The sequence below is a fragment of the Delphinus delphis genome, chromosome 15 (assembly GCF_949987515.2).
Source record: "Delphinus delphis chromosome 15, mDelDel1.2, whole genome shotgun sequence".
In the NCBI taxonomy this organism is placed as follows: Eukaryota; Metazoa; Chordata; class Mammalia; order Artiodactyla; family Delphinidae; genus Delphinus; species Delphinus delphis.
In genome coordinates, this window is record NC_082697.1 from 1,760,757 (window position 1) to 1,783,694 (window position 22,938).

Genomic DNA, 22,938 nt, shown 5'->3' on the forward strand with positions numbered 1-22,938 from the left:
CCCCCCCAGTGTCGACAGACACCACGCCCCCCGCCCAGCTCTGCCGTAGATTACTCCTTACAGCTCAGGCTTCCTTGTACTTCAATAAACACATTCAGAAGCGTTCATGCCGCTGCTATAAATGGCAAACGAGCATCACCTTCCACAAATAGAAATTAGTCCTAAACACGACTGTGTATTTTTAAAGGTCCATCTGTGAGTGTCCAGGCCCAGTGCACGAAGCAATGGGGGGACCCAGGCCGACGGAGCCACGCGACGCCCCCCGCAGCGGCTGCCCGTCACCTCTCGCCATGTGGAGGACACGCAGGCTGAGAGGGGCCCGCCCCACCCCCGGCTGGTAGGCTAACACGGAGCGGGTCCCAGGGCTCCGCTGCTAGGACCTGCCCTGGCTCTGCTCCCTGGGCACGAGCAGAGGCCTACAGGCCACCGGTCCCGGGGCAGGCGGGGCCCGCTGGCCGCACGCTTTCTCCTCCGCCGCCCCCCAAAGCCACGGTGCCCTCCGGGCCGGTGCAGGGCTGTTCCGCCTGCCCTAGCACTCTGCTGGCCCCCATCAGCAAGGCCTTCCCTGCCTCCCTGAATAAAATACGATCGCTGCCCCACGGCCGCTCCCCCTGCCGGCTGCCCGCTCTCCCGAGACTCTGCTTCACTTCTCAGCGTCAGCGCGGCCGCCCTCCGCCGGCTCCTGCCCCACGAGCAGGGCTCCAGAGCCCAGGACTTCACACTCAGTGCCGTCTCCCCGGCGTCTAGAACACGCCTGCACGTTGTCCGTGGGTGGCGGGGACGATGCCACCCTCCCTGGGCGCTGGCGGTGACTGTCTGGGGGCACAGCTCGGCGAGGCCGGGGCCATAGCTTGGATCGGTCTGCCCCAGGGCAGCCGGGCACAGGACGGGGGTGGGCATCAGGGATGCCCCTCGGGCTGACCCACACCACAGGTCTGGAGCAGAGATATTTCCAGAGCTCAGCAGGCGGAAGGGGCGAGTGGGCTCCTAGGGGTCAGTGCTGAAGGGAGACCGCCTCAGGGCTGGCTGCCCTTGCAGGGCTGAGGCACCCAGAGTCCCACCGCGGGGCACGCACAGGCTCTGCCAGCCCCGACGTGGAAGGCTCCGGCCAGCCTGGGGGAGCTGGAGGTGGGAGCTGGGGATGCAGAGCAGGAGGGAGCCGGCTGGGTCTCCCACCTGACCACAAATTCACCTTTCCCACCCAGGCCCTGCTTTGCGCGGGCTGTCACAGGGAAGAAAACACACGTGATCATAGCGCAGGAGCCCACGGTCCGGCGCGGGCAGCTTCACTCTAAACGGGTCGTGCACGAGCCATGGCGGGCGGGCCTGCGGCGGACGGCGCTTGGCTGCCGGGGCCTCGGCTGCCCACCTCTGTTCCCACCCTGGTCTCGTCGGCCAGCAGGGATCACAGAGGTTATTCTTTGGGGGCAATAAAGACAAACCCAAATATAAGTCCCATCAGGAGCCTCAGAACATGGAAATAGGGCCTCTGTACATAAAGTGAAGGTAAGGCTCGAGACGGGACCACCTGGGCTAGGGCGGCCCCAATCCAGTGACAGGTGTCCTGGGGGGAGGAGATGAGGGCACAGGACACAGGGAGGAGGTGGCCACTCGAGATGGGGGCAGAGACTGGAGTGGCCACAAGTGAAGGATGCTGGCAGAAGCACGGGAGGTGTTCCACGACCCTCCAGAAGGAAGCAGCACGGCCTGCGTTTGGGAGCTCTGGCCTCCAGAGCTGGATGCGATTCTGTTGTCTGATGGCGCCCAGTGTGTGGCCACCCAGGACCGCATAACGGCCTCGGGCTCACCCTTCCCAGGCCGCTGGAGGCATCTGAGATACCCCCTTCCCCATGCTGGCCTTGCTCCAAGCAGATGGTGAGCTTCCACCTGGAGAGGCTTCCCCTGAGACCCCGTGGCCTCACCGCCCGGGCTCTGTCCATCTCACCGCCCGGCGGGAAGGAGGCAGGCCCAGGGCTGGAAGGCTGGGAGGAGGGTCGTCACCCCAACCTCGCCTCTGGGACCAGCCGACAGGAAACAGGAGGATTCATGCCCACAGCAAAGGGAGGGGCTTAACCAGAGAAGAGGAAGAAAAGTGTCGCCGTTGTCACGTGACTGACTGCAGCTGGAAGTCACTCGGTCTTTCTCGCCTCCTTAATCATAGAATCACAGCCTCTACACGGGGCCATCACGGGCTGCTGCCCTCAGAAGACACTGGAGAGAAACGTGGGGACACACGCAGGTGTGTGCTATGCATGTATGTATGCACGTGCATGTCTGTGTACTAGCGCACACACGTGTATGTGGCAGGCACAGGTATACGCGTGTGCAAGTATGCACACACGTGTATGTATGTATCGTGTGCACGTACATGTGTATGTGCCTGTGAACGTGTGCACATTTGCGTGCCTGAGTGTGTGTTGTACAGACAACCACCACTAGAGGGCGGGCCGGTCCTGCTTTGCGGAGCAGGGTCGGGGGTCCTTCCTGGCCATGGCGGGGGCCGGAAGAAAATCCAGCAAGAAGGAAGAAACGGGGGCTGGGACCCAGTGGAACCCAGTGCCTCCCCGTGGACGGGGCCTCTGAGATCCAGGCCAGCTCAGTCTGGGCACCAGACTAGGCATCGCGGGAGCACTGGGGGGACACGGGTCCAGGCTCTGCTGTGGCTTTTGTTTCAGAAAGTATACTTTTCAGACTTAATAACGGTCACTGTTTTCTCTTTTACCAAATCCCGTTGTGGAGGGGCATCTAGAGGCCAGGGGTGGGTGGGCAGGGCCCACGCACACCCCCGGGAAGCATCCCTGGACACAGACACACTCACATCTTAGCAGCAGGGTCTAGCATGGTTAAGAGTTTCGATATTTTCATTTAAAAAGCCTTCCTAGATGGTGGAGTAGAAGGACGTGCCTTCACTCCCTCTTGTGAGAACACTGGAATCACAACTAACTGGTGAACGATCATCGACAGGAAGACACTGGAACTCACCAAAAAAGACACCCCACATCCAAAGACAAAGGAGAAGCCGCAATGAGATGGTAAGAGGGGCACAATCACAATACAATCAAATCCCGTAACTGCTGGATGGGTGACTCACAAACTGGAGAACAATTAAATCACAGAAGTCCACCCATTGGAGTAAGGTTCTGAGCCCCACATCAGACTTCCCAACCTGGGGGTCCAGCAACGAGAAGAGGAATTCCCAGAGAAGCAGACTTTGAAGCCTAGCAGGATTTGATTGCAGGACTTCAACAGGACTGGGGGAAACAGAGACTCCACTCTCAGGGGGCACACACAAAGTAGTGTGCGCATCGGGACTCGGGAAGGAGCAGTGACCCCAAAGGAGACTGAACCAGACCTACCTGCTAGTGTTGGAGGGTCTCCTGCAGAGGCGGGGGGTGGCTGTGGTTCACCATGGGGACAAGGACACTGGCAGCAGAACTTCTGGGAAGTACTCCTTGGCGTGAGCCCTCCCAGAGTCCACCATTAGCCCCACCAAAGAGCAGGGTAGTCCAGTGCTGGGCCGCCTCAGGCCGAACAACCAACAGGGAGGGAACCCAGCCCCACCCATCAGCAGTCAAGCGGATTAAAGTTTTACTGAGCTCTGCCCACCAGAGCAACAGCCAGCTCCACCCACCACCAGGCCCTCCCATCAAGCCTTAGATAGCCTCATCCACCAGAGGGCGGAGAGCAGAAGCAAGAAGAACTACAATCCTGCAGCCTGTGGAACAAAAACCACATTCACAGAAAGATAGACAAGATGCAAAGGCAGAGGGGCTATGTACCAGATGAAGGAACAAGATAAAACCCAGAAAAACAACTAAATGGAGTGGAGATAGGCAACCTTCCAGAAAAAGAATTCAGAATAATGACAGTGAAGATGATCCAGGACCTCGGAAAAAGAATGGAGGCAAAGATCAAGAAGATGCAAGAAATGTTTAACAAAGACCTAGAAGAACTGAAGAACGAACAAACAAACAGAGATGAACAGTACAATAACTGAAATGAAATACACTAGAAGGAATCAATAGCAGAATAACTGAGGCAGAATAATGGATAAGTGGGGATTCCCTGGTGGTGCAGTGGTTGAGAGTCCGCCTGCCGATGCAGGGGACGGGGGTTCATGCCCCGGTCCAGGAGGATCCGACATGCCATGGAGCGGCTGGGCCCGTGAGCCATGGCCGCTGAACTTGCATGTCTGGAGCCTGTGGTCCGCAACGGGAGAGGCCACAACAGTGAGAGGCCCGCGTACCACAAAAAAAAACAAACAAAAAAAACGGATAAGTGACCTGGAAGACAGAATGGTAGAATTCACTGCCGTGGAACAGAATAAAGAAAAAAGAATGAAAAGAAATGAAGATAGCCTAAGAGACCTCTGGGACAACATTAAACGCAACAACATTCGCATTATAGGGGGTCCCAGAAGGAGAAGAGAGAGAGAAAGGACCCGAGAAAATATCTGAAGAGATTATAGTCGAAAACTTCCCTAACATGGGAAAGGAAATAGCCACCCAAGTCCAGGAAGTGCAGAGAGTCCCATACAGGATAAACCCAGGGAGAAGCACGCCAAGACACATAGTAATAAAATTGGCAAAAATTAAAGACAAAGAAAAATTATTGAAAGCAGCAAGGGAAAAACAACAAATAATATACAAGGGAACTCCCATAAGGTTAACAGCTGATTTCTCAGCAGAAACTCTACAAGCCAGAAGGGAGTGGCATGACATACTTAAAGTGATGAAAGAACCTACAACCAAGATTATCTACCAGGCAAGGATCTCATTCAGATTCGATGGAGAAATCAAAAGCTTTACAGACAAGCAAAGCTAAGAGAATTCAGAACCACCAAATCAGCTCTACAACAAATGCTAAAGGAACTTCTCTAAGTGGGAAACACAAGAGAAGAAAAGTACCTACAAAAACAAACCCAAAACAATTAAGAAAATGGTGATAGGAACATACATGTTGATAATTACCTTAAACGTGAATGGATTAAATGATCCAACCAAAAGACACAGGCTCGCTGAATGGATACAAAAAACAAGATCCTTATATATGCTGTCTACAAGAAACCCACTTCAGACCTAGGGACACATACAGACTGAAAGTGAGGGGATGGGAAAAAGGTATTCCATGCAAATGGAAATCAAAAGAAAGCTGAGGAGCAATACTCATATCAGATAAAATAGACTTTAAAATAAAGACTGTTACAAGAGACAAGGAAGGACACTACATAATGATCAAGGGATCGATCCAAGAAGAAGATATAACGATTATAAATATATATGCACCCAACACAGCAGCACCTCAATATATAAGGCAACTGCTAACAGCTATAAAAGAGGAAATTGACAGTAACACAGTAATAGTGGGGGACTTCAACACCTCACTTACACCAATGGACAGATCATCCAAACAGAAAATTAATAAGGAAACACAAGCTTTAAATGACACAATAGACCAGATAGATTTAATTGATATTTATAGGACATTCCATCCAAAAACAGCAGATTACACTTTCTTCTCAAGTGCGCACGGAACATTCTCCAGGATAGCTCACATCTTGGGTCACAAATCAAGCCTCAGTAAATTTAAGAAAACCGAAATCATATCAAGCATCTTTTCTGACCACAACGCTATGAGATTAGAAATCAATTACAGGGAAAATAACGTAAAAAACACAAACACCTGGAAGCTAAACAATACATTACTAAATAACCAAGAGATCACTGAAGAAATCAAAGAGGAAATCAAAAAATACCTAGAGACAAATGACAATGAAAACACAACGATCCAAAACCTACGGGATGCAGCAAAAGCAGTTCTAAGAGGGAAGTTTATAGCCATACAAGCCTACCTCAAGAAACAAGAAAAATCTCAAATAAACAATCTAACCTTACACCTAAAGGAACTAGAGAAAGAACAAACACAACCCAAAGTTAGCAAAAGGAAAGAAATCATAAAGATCAGAGCAGAAATAAATGAAATAGAAACAAGAAAACAAGAGCAAAGATCAATAAAACTAAAAGCTGGTTCTCTGAGAAGATAAACAAAATTGATAAACCATTAGCCTGACTCATCAAGAAAAAGAGGGAGAAGACTCAAATCAATAAAAATAGAAATGAAAAAGGAAAAGTTACAACAGACACTGCAGAAATACAAAGCATCCTAAGAGACTACTACAAGCAACTCTATGCCAATAAAATGGACAGTGTGGAAGCAATGGACAAATTCTTAGAAAGGTATAAACTTCCAAGACTGAGTCAGGAAGAAATAGAAAATATGAACAATCACAAGTAATGAAATTGAAACTGTGATTAAAAATCTTCCAACAAAGTCCAGGACTAGATGGCTTCACAGGTGAATTCTATCAAACATTTAGAGAAGCGCTAACACCCATCCTTCTCAAACTCTCCCAAAAAATTGCAGAGGAAGGAACACTCCCAACTCATTCTATGAGACCACCATCACCCTGATACCAAAACCAGACAAAGATACCACAAAAAAAGAAAATTACAGACCAATATCACTGATGAATATAGATGCAAAAATCCTCAACAAAATACTAGCAAACAGAATCCAACAACACATTAAAAGGATCATACACCATGATCAAGTGGGATTTACCCCAGGGATGCAAGGATTCTTCAGTATACGCAAATCAATCAATGTGATACACCATAGTAACAAATTGAAGAATAAAAACCATATGATCATCTCAATAGATGCAGAAAAAGCTTTTGACAAAATTCAACACACATTTATGATAAAAACTCTCCAGAAAGTGGGCATAGAGGGGACCTACCTCAATATAATAAAGTCCATATATGGCAAACCCACAGCAAACATCATTCTCAATGGTGAAAAACTGAAAGCATTTCCTCTAAGATCAGGAAAAAGACAAGGATGTCCACTCTCGCCACTATTACTCAACATAGTTTTGGAAGTCCTAGCCACGGCAATCAGAGGAGAAAAAGAAATAAAAGGAATCCAAATTGGAAAAGAAGAAGTAAAACGGTCACTGTTTGCAGATGACATGATACTATACATAGAGAATCCTAAAGATGCCACCAGAAAACTACTAGAGCTAATCAATGAATTTGGTAAAAGTTGCAGGATACAAAATTCATGCACAGAAATCTCTTGCATTCCTATACATGAATGATGAAAAATCTGAAAGAGAAATTAAGGAAACACTCCCATTTACCATTGCAACAAAAAAGAATAAAATACCTAGGAATAAACCTACCTAGGGAGACAAAAGACCTGTATGCAGAAAACTATAAGACACTGATGAAAGAAATTAAAGGTGATACCAACATATAGAAAGATATATACCATGTTCTTGGATTGGAAGAATCAATATTGTGAAAATGACTATACTACCCAAAGCATTCTACAGATTCAATGTAATCCCTATCAAATTACCAATGGCATTTTTTAAACAACTAGAACAAAAAATCTTAAAATTTGTATGGAGACACAAAAGACCCGAATAGCCAAAGCAGTCTTGAGGGAGAAAAATGGAGCTGGAGGAATCAGACTCCCTGACTTCAGACTCTACTACAAAGCTACAGTAATCAAGACAATATGGTACTGGCACAAAAACAGAAAGATAGATCAATGGAACAGGATAGAAAGCCCAGAGATAAACCCACGCACCTATGGTCAACTAATCTATGACAAAGGAGGCAAGGATATACAATGGAGAAAAGGCAGTCTCCTCAATAAATGGTACTGGGAAAACTGGACAGCTACATGTAAAAGAATGAAATTAGAACACTCCCTAACACCATACACAAAAATAAACTCAAAATGGATTCGAGACCTAAGTGTAAGACCGGACACTATAAAACTCTTAGAGGAAAACATAGGAAAAACACCCTTTGACATAAATCACAGCAAGATCTTTTTTGATCCACCTCTTAGAGTAATGGAAATAAAAACAAAAATAAACAAATGGGACCTAATGAAACTTAAAAGCTTTTGCAAAGCAAAGGAAACTACAAACAAGATGAAAAGACAGCCCTCAGAATGGGAGAAAATATTTGCAAACGAATCAACAAAGGATTAATCTCCAAAATACAGAAACAGCTCATGCAGCTCAATGTTAAGAAAACAAACCCAATCCAAAAATGGGCATAAGACCTAAACAGACATTTCTCCAAAGACGACATACAGATGGCCAAGAAGCACATGAAAAGCTTCTCAGCATCGCTAATTATTAGAGAAATGCAAATCAAAACTACAATGAGGTATCACCTCACACCAGTTAGAATGGGCATCATCAGAAAATCTACAAACAACAAATGCTGGACAGGGTGTGGAGAACAGGGAACCCTCTTGCACTGTTGGTGGGAATGCAAATTGATACAGCCACTATGGAGAACAGTATGGAGGTTCCTTAAAAAACTGAATATAGAACTACCATATGTCCCAGCAATCCCACTCCTGGGCATTTATCTGAAGAAAACCATAATTCCAAAAGACACGTGCACCCCAATGTTCATTGCAGCACTATTTACAATAGCCAGGTCATGGAAGCAACCTAAATGCCCATCGACAGACGAATGGATAAAGAAGATGTGGCACGTGTATACAATGGAATATCACTCAGCCATACAAAGGAATGAAATTGGGTCATTTGTAGAGACATGGATGAATCTAGAGACTGTCATACAAAGTAAGTCAGAAAGAGAAAGACAAATTATCGTATATTAACGCATATATGTGGAACCTAGAAAAATGGTACAGGTGAACCGGTTTGCAAGGCAGAAATAGACACAGATGCAGAGAACAAACGTATGGACAACAAGGGGGGAAAGTGGCACGGTGGGGTGGTGCTGTGATGAACTGGGAGATTGGGATTGACATAGATACACTAATATGTATAAAATGGATAACTTATGAGAACCTGCTGTATAAAAAAACAAATAAACGTCAAAAAAAAGAAGAATCAATATGAGATGGTGGTAATGTATAAATAGATAAACAGAACAACAATGAAAGGAAACATAAATGGCATCTTGAACTTCCTTTCAGAATCCTAAAATGCACCTCTAAAAATAGGTGTTTTATACCTAAATCCTTAGTTTATGTTATGTTTAATGCCCATTAAAGCGCAAAAATTAAATATCAAAATAAATAAATAAAATAAAAAGCCTTCCTCCGGGCCTTGATCCCTGGCCTTACTGCATTTCACGGTTTACGCGAGGCCGGGTGAGGGAGCCCTGCGGGAGCAGACTGTCTGGGGCTGTTTTCGGTGCTGCTCTAGCGCCGCCTGCTGGTGACTCCACAGACCACACTCAGCCTCCACCCCGACCTCCGACCAGCCCTGGGGAGTAGGGGCGTCACACCCTCCGCACTCTGCAGGTGACCACACTGAGTCTTTGGTGGGCCAGGTGGCTCCCTCAGGGTCCGGGCTGGTGAGCCGTGTGCCTGGGGCCTGGCGGTTGGAGGCTGGATCCCAGCAACCGGCTTCCTGGGACTAAGAGATGACCCTGGGCCCAGCTCTGGACCGGCCGGCGTTCCTCCTCCACCTTTGCTCTCCCTACCGACACGCCCACCCCAGTGGAGCGGGAAGGAGGTGGGTGGGGGAGTGGGCGGCCCGCTGAAGGATGGTTGGCGACAGCCGCTTGCCACCCGTGGGTGTACCGAGCAGGTGCCCCCGCCGGCCAGCCTGGGCCGCTGCCCAGCAGTAGCCCCTGCTCCTGCCGGGTGCAGATCCCCTGGAGCCGCGCAGCGGTGGTGCCGAAGTGAGTTCATTAAAACGCGACTTGCCAGTTTTCAAGTTCAAGAGGAGGGAAGAAAACCGCAAGCGGTGTCCCTGGGGTTTTCACTCACCTCCCCGTAGCTCAGCATTTAAATTTTGCAGAACATCCATCAATAATGCATCTGGCTGGCCTGCCCGAGAAAAGCATCAAAGATTCCCGCACCCTGCGCGCGCTCAGCCCTCTCCACGCAGGGCCGCCGGGACACGCAGCCAGCGGGGCAGCTTGGACCCCACCGTCCCCACTGCTCCCGGGGCTGGGTCAGCCTGTGCCCAGTGCCGAGGGTCACTGCTGGGAGACAGAGCACACCAAGGGCCGGGCCTCCTGCCTGTGTCTGGTTCTCGTGTGCTCAGCCCTCGGGTGTCTGCCCAAGGCCCGAGAAGGTGACTGGGGACCCACGAGACGGGCCCTGGGAGAGGAGGAGCCCCAAGACTGATGACCTTGTTCACTCAAGTGCATCGAGACTTATCCCAAAAGGCTAAGGGAGTGTGGCCGCCGTGGAAAGCTGGCTGCAGGTCCTGGGAAGTTACATGTTACGACCTCAAGTCCACAGCTAGGCGTGCACCCGAGAGAACAGCAACAGGCGTTCAGGCAGGTGCTGTACCTGTGTTCGCAGCAGCACCTGTCACGGGGGAAGCAGCCCAAACACCCACCATCAGACGAGGGGACGAGCAAAGCGTGGCCTGTCTGTGCGGCGGAAAAGGAGGGACGCACTGACCCCGGCGACAACGTGGATGAACCTCGAAAACGCGGCGCTCAGCAAAAGCGGCCAGACCTGCAAAGGCCCTGGGGCAGGGGCTCACTGTGGCCAGCGAGCGGGGAAGCAGGCGCTGGAGGGTGGAGAGGGAGCAGGGGCCACGTGGACTCCACTCTGGGGAGATGGGCAGGCACAGGAGGGTTTGAGAAGGCAGCGATGACCGGATTGGCACGTGGACACGATCGCCTGGCTGCTGACTGAGGACAGACTGTAGGGCGGGGGCGGGGCTGGGAGAGCGCCTGGGCGGGCGCCATCCTGGTCTAAGCAGGAGGTGGCGGCAGCTCTGGCCCAGTGCCAGGGTGCGGGTGACATGTAAAAAAGGAAGAAACAGGGTACCTCGATGGGCCAGCCAGGTGAGTTTGCGGACAGACTCAGCGGGGAGGGGGTCCTGGCCACTGAAGGGTGTGGGGAAGCTGCATGCTGGGTCCTACACGTGTCGTCGACAGAGTGAACACGTAGGGACGCCCTTCGCTTCTGCCAGGAAGTACACATGCTCCCTTTCCTTGAGACGCACACTCAGCAGCTGGGCCTCCTTTCCACTGGCCACTCCAGGGTCCATGGACCATCTGAGATTCCCAAAGCCTGGACACGGATCCCCCCTCGTACTTGGGACAGTTTTGAGGGGCATCCAAGTGGCGAGAAGTCAGACGGACTCACAGTGGGAGACGGTTCCCGCTTCAATTCTGGGCCAGGAAAAGCTCAGTCTGGGGCCAGTGTTATGGGAGGTTAACCCTCCTTATGGAGACCGAGAGAGGAAGGGGCAGGGGAAGAAGGGAGGGAGGGGGGAGGCCTAGGGTTCAGATCTCGGAAAGGACACGCTGGCGGGCGGAATCTCACACACCCCGCCTCCCCGCAACCCCCGCCCCAGCCAGCAGCCCAGCACAGGCTGAGGGCAGGGAGCCGCCTGCGTTCAAATGCCAGCCTTCCCTTCCCTGCTGTGTGACTCTGGGCAAGCTTCTTCCCTCTCTGTGCCTCGTCTTATCCATAAACAGAGACTACACTGAAGCACCTGGATTCCTGAGCAGAAAGAGGAGAGGCGGCGGCTGAGGCAGGAGGAGACCCCTGGCATGTGTCCAGGTTTGGACAAGCAGTGCTGTCCCCGCTGGAGCAGGGCCCTCATGGCAGCGGTGGGGCCAACAGCTACCACTTCTCGAGCAGCTTCGACGCACCAGGCACGGAGCCCAGCCTCAGGCCTGGCCCGGCCCCCCGAGCCTGTGGCAGGAGGGAACCCCCAGCAGAAGAGATAAGCCCACGTGGCGTCTCCCCTGCGCTGGGCTCTGCAGGAACTGGGCCGGTTCAGTGAGAGCAGAGGGAGTCAGGGAGGCCTCCCTGAGGAGGTGACGTCTGGTGAGAAGATGGAAAAGACCAGACGGCCGGAGAGGGGAGAGCTCAAGGCTGAAGGCTGCGTGGTCGGGGGCAGGCCACGGGGCGCCGGGGCCTCAGAGCGCTGGTCCTGCCCGCCACCCTCCCCCGCTCCCTCTGTCCGGGGCTGTCCTTTCCCGGGCTGGGCCCTCCCAGGCTGCCCACCCCAAGCCTAAGGGCTCGTGGCGCAGCGGGGAAAGTGGCCAGGAGGAGCGGCCAGCGGCTGTCTCACGATCATTGCAGCCCACGGTCCGCGGACGCACTAGTCAGTACAGACTTTCACTTGACCTGCCTGAGATCCAGCAACCACCTGCTCTGGGGGGAGGTGGGTGCACAGCTGGCGTGACTGGCCCAGCGGCCGCCCCAAAGGAGCGGCCAGGCCTCCGGGCGGGACTGAGCCGGGTGGAGGCCGGAGGACGCAGGGTGGAGCCAGGTGCCATCCGGCTGCTTCCGCCCACTCGGCGGGGCCGGTCCCTCCGGCGCCGGGCAGCCAGGTGCCGTGCGGGGGCGCAGGGCAAGGATGGGGAAGGAGGGTCACCGCTGGAGCCGGGAGGAAGGTCCACGCGATTCTGCAGCGACCAAGAGCCTGAGACAGTGGGTGGCTCTGGAGGTCCTGGGTCTGCGTTAAGTGAGGGACGAGGCCACCAGGCTCCCTGAAGTGAGGGTGCACTGCCCGGCACACCCACCGGGAGGTTCCACGGCCTCTGCTGTCCGCGGAGCAGGTGTTCAGGTTCGCTCCCGGGGAAGGAGGGGCCTCCAGCGGCCGAGCGAGTGCTACGGCTTCCGCTCCAGGGCGCGTCGTGTCGCGGCGACAGCCCCAGCCGCTTGGTGCCGGCCACACTCACGGGACCTGATGGCTCCCCGGGCAGGAACCTCGCACGTCATGTCCACCCGCCCGGCCAGCTCCCCGTGATCTGCAGGCCCGGCTCTCGGGGACCTTGCTGCCTGTCAGCCCCTCCCTGCCAGGTGCCGCTGTGGCACTGAGGAGGAGGGATCGCCCACCGGGCCCAGAGTGGGGTGGCTGCCTCAGGCTCGGTTGCCAGACGAGGCAAAAAAAACCAGGGACCGTTCAGTTATATGTAACTTCACACAAACAACTGACAATTTTTGGTATGAATAAGTCCCATGCAATATTTGGGACACGCTTGCAGGAAACACGATCTGTGTTTGTCTGCAGCTCAGATCTAGCTGGGTGGCCTGTGTCTCACCTGGCAGGGTGGAGCCTCTCCTGGGGTGCCCCCTGGAAAGGGTTAAGAATCCAGGTTGCCGGGGGCCACGCCTCTCTTGAGACGCTGCAGCCCTGGGCAGTTAAGAGCCCCTGCAGCCCTGCCTGTCTCACCTGGAAAGAAATGCTACTACTGGAACTTCCCCCCAGGGCGGTTTCAAGGACTAAGATGTGATAACGTGCACTGTACAGTGCCTAGCCCGCACTGACCTCCCGTGGGGTCCCTGGGGCACCCGGGTGTCTAGAACAGGCTCTGCCCACGGGCGGGAGCTCGGCACACGCTTACAAAAGAATGGAAAACGAGTAGCAGAAATGCCCACGAAACGTTGGCGGTATTCCTCCTCCCACTGCTCCTGGCTGTCTGTCCCTCCCTCCACACCTGCTGGTTTGTTCATAAATAAATGCGAACCGGAACGGCCTGCACCCCACCTGTTCAGGGAAGCAGGGGCGCGGCACCCAGAGCCGCCCTGCATCTTCAGAACCGGCAGCTTCTCTGAGCTTTCTGAGGTGGGGCCTCTCCCTGCTCTGCAGACTTCCAGAAGGGTCCTCTGGGTGCTGCCCCTTTGTCCTCTAGACAGAGGCCCCAGAAATGCCTCTTTTCTTCTCCAAGGCCCAACATTACAGCCAGGCTCCCAGCAGAGCCGTGCAGCCGAGCTGCTCTTTATCTCTAACGGAGGTCCGGGTGCTCCGGGCCCGTGGGCTGGGTACCGCCTGCTCCCCGCCTCTCTGTTTCCTGAACTTGAAGTCCACACTCATCAAGCAATGAACAGAAGCTCCTTAGAGGTGGCGGAGGCCCGTTGAGGCTGTGCCGGGCAGCGCGCGGGGATCTGCCTGCGTGGGAGGAGGACAGGCCCCTCTGCTGCCGGGCTGGGGCCTGAGGCCGCTGGGATCTTGGACTTCTGGTCCCCAGAACTGTCAGAGGCTAATTTCCTTTGTTAGGACAGCCCTGGGACATGCGTACAACTCCCTTCCCGGGACAGAACAGGGACATCCCTGATGCTCCAGGCCCAGCCCCCACCCTCTGTGGACGGTGCGCGATGCTCTTTCTTTATAACCCACTCCGCTGCCTGAATTCGTTTATCTCGTGGGGACTAATCCCTCCTGCCTGTTTCTCCCTCTGCAGAGTGAGCCCCCCGCGAGCAGGGACACCACTCGCCCTGTGTGCTGCTGTCGGCCCCGACCCTCGGCAGCCTCTAGCGCAAAGTCAGCGCTCAGTGATCGAGAGGAGGAGCCCGCTCAGTGGGATCTGTGATCGCTCGGAACCAGTTAGACGTCTGGTGTGCAGCGTTCAGGAAAAGCGGGTCCTTAGTCCCAAAGAGAAGAAAATATGATTGATTCTATCAGCCTCCAAGGCTCAGAGCAAGGCCACCTCTTCTGAGAAGCCTCCCCTGATTTCTCCATAGTCAGCTCCATTCATCTCACAACACCACTTTGTGGACACAATCCACTGCCTACACACGTGATCCACTGCATATACACGTGATCTACCGCATATACACGTGATCTACCGCATATACACGCGATCCGCTGCAATACACACGATCCACCACAGGTACACGTGACCTACTGCATATGCACACACGACCCACTGCCTACACACGTGACCCGCTGCCTGCACACGCGATCCACTGCAGCACACGCACTTAGGTTCTGCTCCCCGCCCCTGGCCCTGGGGCAGCCACCGTCTAACCAGCTCCACATCCCCTATGCCTCACACAGCACTCTGTCCCCACAACTGCTAAGTGAGGAAGGAGCAGGCGGGGCACTTGCCTGTGTTCAGGGGTCACCGTGCCCAAGTTCAGCCTTGACCCTGGACCTCAGACAGGAATTGCCTTGGAGCAATGCTTCCAATGCTGACCATGGAGAAGGACGTGTGCATGCGTGTGCGAGAGCACGTGTGAGTGTCTGCATTCATGCACAGGCCCCGGTCATACCTCACTGCTCTCCCGAAAGGTGTGAAGACACCCTGAGTGAGGCTAGAGGCTGGAGAAACACTGTGGTACAGTCTTCTGGGGGCAATGGGGATGCCCTCCCTCCCGGGGCAGGTCAGGGACCCTGGGTGGGGAGAGACGGGGGATGGTTCGCCTCCCTGACGGCCCACCCCATGCGGCGTCACTCTCCCCTCCGAGGGACCACCTCCCTAGCTGAGGGCAGCAGGCTTCTAGAAGCTGGATGGAGCAGCTCCTCATTCCAAGGGCCAACTGCAGGGCCCTGTCCGGGCCGAGCAGGCGCCCATCACGGTCCCGGGGAGGGTCCTGGGGCCTCGCTGGATCCTCTGGGACGTGAGATGGAGGCCCCGGGTCCGCCCGAGGCCTGCTCTGAGCCCTGGGGTTCTGGCCCACCTGCCCCATCGCACAGCTCCACTGACACGGGTCCCAGAGACGTATTTACACTGTGCAGCTTAAGCCCCGCCGGGCACGGTCCCTGCCAAGCCTCGCCCAGGCGGGACCACGTGGCCCAGTGCCTGGAGACACCCTGCTGTGCCTAGTGGGAAAGGTCCCCCCGCCCCAGCAGCGGCGGCAGCACCAGCGCCCCCCGCCCCCCCACGGCGGCCTCCTCACCTCTCGGTCCAGGCCGGCCGCCACCGTCACGATGTCCCCTGTCTCGCTGTTGATGGTGAACATGTTCTGGGAGGGGCTCTGCGGGGTCTGGGTCACGATCCGGTAGCGCACCATCCCATTGGCCGTGGTGCCGTCATCAGCGTCGCTGGCTGTGACGGTCATCACGTAGGTGCCTGGAACAGAGACGGCAGCGCACGTGGGACTCACCAACCACACCCACTGCGGGCCCGCGCCCGCACCCTGGCAGACGTCAGCCGGGACCATGTCTCCCTGGAGGCTGGACATGGTGTGAGTCCTTCCCCTCCCACGGGCTGGGGGCCTGCCAGGCCCTGGGAAGTGCCCCGTCCCTCCCAGCCCCACACACTCCTGCAGAACCACCGGCGGGTTTCTTGCCGAGCTCAAGTCTGCTCTGAGGTCATCAGCAGGCAGAGAGATGGAGGCCCTGGAGGAGGGGGAGCCGCCTGGGGACAGCGGAGCCAGCGATTCTGGCTCAGAGCCCAGCACTCTCCCTCCTGAGCCACACGGCGCTGGCCAGCAGCGTTTGCCGAGGATCCAGATCCCACGTGGAGGACTGCACGGCCGCGACTCGGCACGCGGTAAAAAGCAGGGCTGGGTGTACAGAAGGGGCACAACAGGCACTTGAGGAAGCTAAGTGAGAAGAGCCCCCTCGGGGGTGGGGGGAGCTGTGCACACGGGGCACAGGGGCAGATAGAGTAGTTAACCCAGGGTGCGCGAGGACACGTGGTCACCTGCACCTCCGAGCCCGGGGCAGCGAGCCGCCCACGCCATTTCCCATCCACACGCCAGGGTTGAGGTCCGCAGGGGACGCTCCGGCAAGGTCCCCTGACTCCTGAGAGCGGCACGTGGGGCTCCTACTGGCATCCTCCTTTCCCCACAGCGGTAGGCCCTGGTTGGACAGCACACCCCTCCCCTGGCCACAGTGATCGGGTCCACGGTGGGCATCTTACTCTGTCAGGGCCTGTGATCAAGGTGGAGGTGCTCGCAGGGTTACTGGGAAACCAGCGTACTGTCCCTGCTGCTGGCCTCGGCTGGGTCAGTGTGTGAGGTTGGGGCTGTGGTCACTTTGTGCCACAAGGAAGGAGAGTGAAGGACAGGGCCATCTCGGAGGAAACAAAACCAAGAGGGGCTCTGGTGAGCACCGCCTACCGGGCAGCCCCTGGGTCAAGCGGCACCTGAAGCTGTTGCCTCCATGCTTAAAACAATTAGGGCTTCTTTTATAAAGCGGTTTTAGGCTCACAGCACATCGAGGAGACGGTACCTTACAGACTCTGTACCTGAACCGATAGATTCCCCTTCTTGCCTCACGTCATTTCAGTTTGAGCTTTCGTCGCCTGCAACCCAGAGCTCTGACTGGCACGGGCGCCCGGCCCTGTGAGCGCCCCTGGAGCCAGGCATGGGGCCCTAGTCCTGAGCTGCGTGTCCTTCGCTCAGCTCTATGTTCCCAGGGCCCACGGGGGGAAGGAGTGTGGGCACCATCCTCTTGGGGGCGCTGGCTTAAGCTGAGACTGAACTGGGCTTGGGGCTTGGCTGTGCAGCCGGGCCTCCAGGCCTGCTGGGATCCAAGGTGGTGACGGGTGGGTGTTTTGGTCATCAAACATGCACTGGGCAACCTGCTCTGGACCGGCATGGTGCTAGGAACTGGGCAGACAGTGGTGGAGACCCTTGCGTGGTCCGGGCAGGGAGCCTTTTCCAAATCCTACCAGTGTTCTGGCTGCGCGGATGTGTGTGCAGAACAGGTCCTCCTGCCTTCCCGCGTCCAGCCCCACCGCAAGCAGCGAGGGCCTGACTGGGAACTGGCTTTAGCTTTCAGCTTTTACTGAATAAAAGCTTCTCAAAGCAAATGCATTCGATACAACAGAAAGGAGAGCAAAGAGAGACAGGAAAGTGGAAATCTGTCTACAGGGCACAGGTTTTCTATTCTCATCCACCAATCAAGAGAGGAATGGGCCCAGGACCAGACTTTTCACACTGAAAAGACGGGAAGTCCCAGCCTGGGTGGGGCGGGACGCTGCAGGAAGCGAGGGCCCAGGAGCTCCAGGCCTGCAGCGCCTCCCTCCCCTGACTTGTTCAATCCACAGATTTACATAGTTTTTCTCAAAATGTAATTCATGCATCAGAAAATTCACCCTTTTAAAGTGCACAAGTCAGTGCAATTGTCAATAGAGCGTATCTAACTCCAGAACATTCTGTCACCCCCAAAGAAACCTGTATCCGTTAAGAGTCACTCCCAGGACTTCCCTGGTGGTCCAGTAGGTAAAATTCCACACTCCCAGTGCAGGGGGCCTGGGTTCGATCCCAGGTCGGGGAACTAGATCCTGCATGCCTGCCGCAACTAAGAGTCCGCATGCTGCAACTAAGAAGTCTGCATACCACATGCTGCAACGAGGGTCCTGCGTGCCGCAACTAAGACCCGGCACGGCATGCACGCATGAATGAATGAATGAATGAATGAATGGGCTGCTCCCTCCTCCTCCCCAGCCCCCAGCAATGCTCATCTACCTTCTGTCTCCAGATTGGCGTTTTCTGAACACAGCTCATAAACGGGATCATATACTATGCGGCCTTTGTGTCTGGCGTCTTTCGAGGAGCCTAACGTTTTCAAGGTTCACTCCTTTTTATGGCTGAATGACATTCCAGTGTGCGGGGCTACTCAGCCCACAATTACTGAGTGAGCACTTGCTGTGTGCAGACACCAGGCTCTGTGCTCAGGACGTAGGAAGAGAACAAGCAGATGAGGTCCCACCCCGAACATGCCAGTGAGGACAGAGAGAACAAACAGGGAGACACAGATCATCGCCAGCTGCAATAAGTCCTTGGAAGGGGGAAGAACGCTAGCATGAATGAATATGTAGAATAATGAGGTATGTGGGGTGCTACGGAGGAAGCAGGGATGACCTGAGAGATGGGGGTGGTGGGGTAGGGAGGGGACGGGGGGTACTCTGGGCAGGAGGCTAAGGCCCTGGGGCAGAGAAGAGCTCCAAACGCTTGAGGAACCGGGGAAAGGGGGCATGTGATGGGGCTGGAGGTGGGCTGGGCCCACGGCGAGGATTCTGGACTTTATTCTAAGACCACAGGGCAGTATTTTCATCAGGAGAGCAGGTCAAATTTATGTTTTGAAGACACGCAGAGAACACAGACTGCATGCAGCCAGGAGTGCGGGGGGCGAGGGTTGGTAGTGAGAATGCTAACTCATTCACCGGATTTCATGGAGAACTGGTTGCAGTCAGACCAAGATGTTGCAAACCCACTAGGACATTTATTCATTCATTCAACACGTCTTTATTAAGTGTCTTCTAGGGGAAAAAATACGGAACTTCAGTGTTTTGAGAACCTCAGGAAAAACGTTCATCAAACACACCCACCTAACTTCACGCAATGGCTATTCTCAAACAGTGTGCAAACCCAATTTATTTTATTTTATTTTATTTTATGTATTTTTGGCTGCATTGGGTCTTCGTTGCTGTGTGTGGGCTTTCTCTAGTTGCAGCGAGGGGGGCTACTCTTTGTTGCAGTGCATGGGCTTTTCATTGCAGTGGCTTCTCTTGTTATGGAACATGGGCTCTAGGCATGCGGGCTTCAGTAGTTGTGGCATGTGGTCTCAGTAGTTGTGGTTTGCGGGCTCTAGAGCACAGGCTCAGTAGTTGTGGCGCACAGGCTTAGTTGCTCCACGGCCATGTGGGATCTTCCCAGACCAGGGCTTGAACCCGTGTCCCCTGCATTGGCAGGCGGATTCTTAACCACTGTGCCACCAGGCAAGCCCTGTAAACCCAATTTTAATGAATTTAATTATCAGTAGAATTTCCCCAGAGGCATTAAGTATTTAAAAGAAATCCAGGAGGTTCTGTTTTTAGCAAATGGTGGACAATGTTATTTTAAACCCATCTTCCTCCTGAGGAAAACTAGAAAAACCGGACCCAATGTGAAGTAAAAACACCTCATTAAGGGCACTAGAGAGATACAATGACACAGACTCAGGGAGGGTGGGGCAGGCCGCAAGGGAGAACCCGAGACTGGGGGCCATCTTTCCTCTCAAGACATTTGCTGATTCCAGGGACTTCCTTGGCAGTACAGTGGTTAAGACTCCGTGCCCCCAATGGGGCCTGGGTTTGATCCCTGGCTGGGGAACTAAGATCCCACACGCCACAACTAAAGATCCTGCACGCGGCCACGAAGATCCCACGTGCCGCAACTACGACCTGGCACGGCCAAATAAATAAATAAACATTAAAAAAAAAAGACATTTGCTGATTCCAAATCGGCTTCTGACAGCTGAAGAGCTACATGGAGCTTTCAACAGACTGATGGGAATGGGGGTAAAAACACTGCGCTTAGGGCCTGCCATATGAGGGTGGAGCCTGGAAAATGCTCGAGTCTTTGGGTTGGACCCGGAAGGGCAGCGCGCTGGGAGTGAGGGCGAACAGGAAAGGAACCGTCCTAGCCGACGGGGGCACAGCTCTATTACGGTGACTTAGGCTCTGATATCTAAGGTTACCAGACTCCCTGTCAGGAGTGAAAGCACATCTTTCACAGACAAAGGTAACATCTTACCCTCAAGTCACCTCTACAACTTCATACACAAGGCACAGTACGTCACGAACCAGGCACACAAGAAGACAAAACCTGACTGAAAACAGAGACAAAGAACTGACCAGGACCAGACCAGGGAGATTCCAATAACAGAGTCATCAGATGCAGATTAAAAGCAATCAGCCAGAGAAGCTGAAGCGCACCCCCAGATATTCACATGGGACGCCCCGTTCTAGGTCCCCACTACCAGCCCCCACCAAGGCACACCTGAGCCCCCTTCTCTACCATGAAGCTCCCTGGTCCTCTGCCCGCCTTCGAGTCTCTGCCCGTGATGGTGGCTGGTGACCCCCCTGCTCTGAACACACAGCCTCTGCTGGTTCCCACTGGCTGGTCTTCATTTATTTCCACGTTACTGTTGGAAACACTGGGTGAGGGACTCTCTCTGTCCTTTGCTGCACAAGCACGTGTGGGTCAACAATGGTCTCAAATAAAAAAAAAAGTCCCTGACCTGCGAAGCTCACATCCAGTGGTGCAGATAAGCAAGGAGCATGATCAACTAGTACGTGACACCGAACGCCTGACAACTGGGTGTTGGCTAAACAAATCGTGGTACATTCCCACGACGGAACTGTTTAAAGCCAGAATATTTCGTGACGCTTGAAATGTTCACGATATACAGCAAAACGGAAAACAATCCAGTTTCTAAACTGTGTTCTTTAATATAACATGTTCGTGCAGGGAGATAAGACCAGAGGGATCTTTGACGAACGTGCTCCTGGCAATCTCTGCGCGGCAGGCAAGATGGGAGACTGTGATGCTTTTCTTTGTGATTTTCTCTGTATCTCTCAAGTTTCCTCCAAAGATTATCACTTGATTAACAGAAGGTAAAATGTTACTTAAAAAAAGAAATAAGGCAACTGATGGGACTTTTTTTTCAGCCTTAATCACAATTTGGTTTCTTTCAAGAAAGATTCTGGAAACCTGGCTGGTCCATGGCCACCACTCCGTGGTCAGGTGACCCATGCATGCCCAAGTGCTCTGAGCCCAAAGGCCAACGGGCAGGGTGGCCATGGAAACAAACCCAGATGAACTATCAATGTGCAGGGCCCTGGAACTGAGCAAGGGCTCCGTGATTCTCACTTCCTTCCTAGAAGAAGAGAGTGGGGCGGAGGCAGAAGGAACTCCTTTTTGAGGCCTGGAGAGCTGCCTGGGGGGGGGTGGCCTCCACTCACTCTCTGGGCACTCGGCGATGCCTGCTGATCTGGGGGCCAGGCTCTGCCCTGGTGGCACCCTGCTTCTGCCCCCCTTGCCCATGTCCTGTGCCTCAGTCTCCCCCTTACACTTGAGGGTGCCCCTTCCCGAACCCTCCAGCAAGTGTTCAGTGGCCACACCACGTCTCGGGGTGTGAGCAGGGCCAGCCTCCGCGTGTCTGGGAAAGCGTGACCCTGGCATCAAGGTCCCCCGATCCTCTCGCCTTCTCCAGTGGGGGCGGGTCTGGTCCACAGGCAGCCGTGAGCGCCCAGCAGCCGCAACGCCATGGCACACCTGGGCTGCCCACAGGAGGGAGGGAGCGATTCAGCCGCGTCACCCAGCTAAGCGCTCTGCCAGGAACCACTTACTGCAGCAGCATCGGTAGTAACTGGAGAGTTAGGTCTCGCCCCCATCACCTGGGCTGTGAGAACGAGGAGAAAATCATCCTTCTAGGGCTTTCTCTGGAGGCCTCGTTGGGCCTCTCCCCCTAGTAGAGAGGCCTGCATTTTTCTTAACGAAACTGAACATCACTCTGTATTTTCCTCTGAGAGGGCACGCTGTCCGCTGCCCGAGACGCCGGACATCTCTTCATACATCGCGCCAGCAGGAAAAGGGGGAGAAGGCAAACTCTTGGTTCTTCTGAGGAGTTCGTGTGCAAACGCTGCCATGCGCCTTAAAGGATTAATTTCACAAACCTTAAACTGCAGGTTAATTTGAAAACGAATTCAGCTCCGTAATTGGCTTTCTGCTCAAATCACTGAGGCTAAAGATTTAAATTCTCAACACGCAGATGACTTTCAAGTATCTGGCGCCATCTGTGCATCAGTCCGTGGCGTTAATCTCGGGGGACTCCGCCAGCACAGAGATACAAGAAATAAATAACCGGGGCCCGCTAATAATCTATTTAAGCAGAAACTGCATTACACAGATGAAGGTTTCTTTGACTTCATTTGCAGCACGTAGATTTCTCTATTTAATATTTTAAAGCACATTAATTTCAAAATTTATAATATAGGCCCTCACACAGTTACAAGGGGTTAGGGAAAGCACAAATTCCAACTAGAGCCCTTTTGTTAAAAAATAGTCAACACACTTGAAAGGCTTGAGAGATGCCAGGAGACTGGTCAGGCTGCCTCTGGGCAGGAGGTGACACCGTGAATCCCATTTCCAGCTGGAGAAGCCTGTCGGAAAGGGCGTGGACCCATGGCTGCTGCAGAGGGAAGGGGGCTCCAGTTATGAGGACGTAGCCCCGATGATCTTGAGCATGTAGCCCACAGGCCTCCTGGAGCCTGAGGATTGTAATGTGAACGCCTGTGACCCCACCCTGTTACTTCACCATTAACCAATCAGAGGATTTTGCACGAGCTGATCACGTACCCGGGGACCGCCAACTCCCTTACCTGGCCTTTAAAAACGCTCTGCTGAAAGCCTCTGGGGAGTGCGGGGTTTCTGAGCACAAGCCACCCGTTC

At 53.9% G+C, this 22,938-nt stretch overlaps 1 protein-coding gene across 1 annotated transcript in view; it reads right to left on the bottom strand.

Annotated features, from left to right (window-relative positions):
• Positions 1-22,938, bottom strand: part of CDH4 (cadherin 4) — a 154,507-nt gene that overhangs the window by 33,019 nt on the left and 98,550 nt on the right. Inside the window, exon 6 of the mRNA XM_060033317.1 lies at positions 15,670-15,842. Coding sequence (XP_059889300.1) covers positions 15,670-15,842 — 173 coding nt within the window. The remainder of the gene's footprint in view (positions 1-15,669; positions 15,843-22,938) is intronic.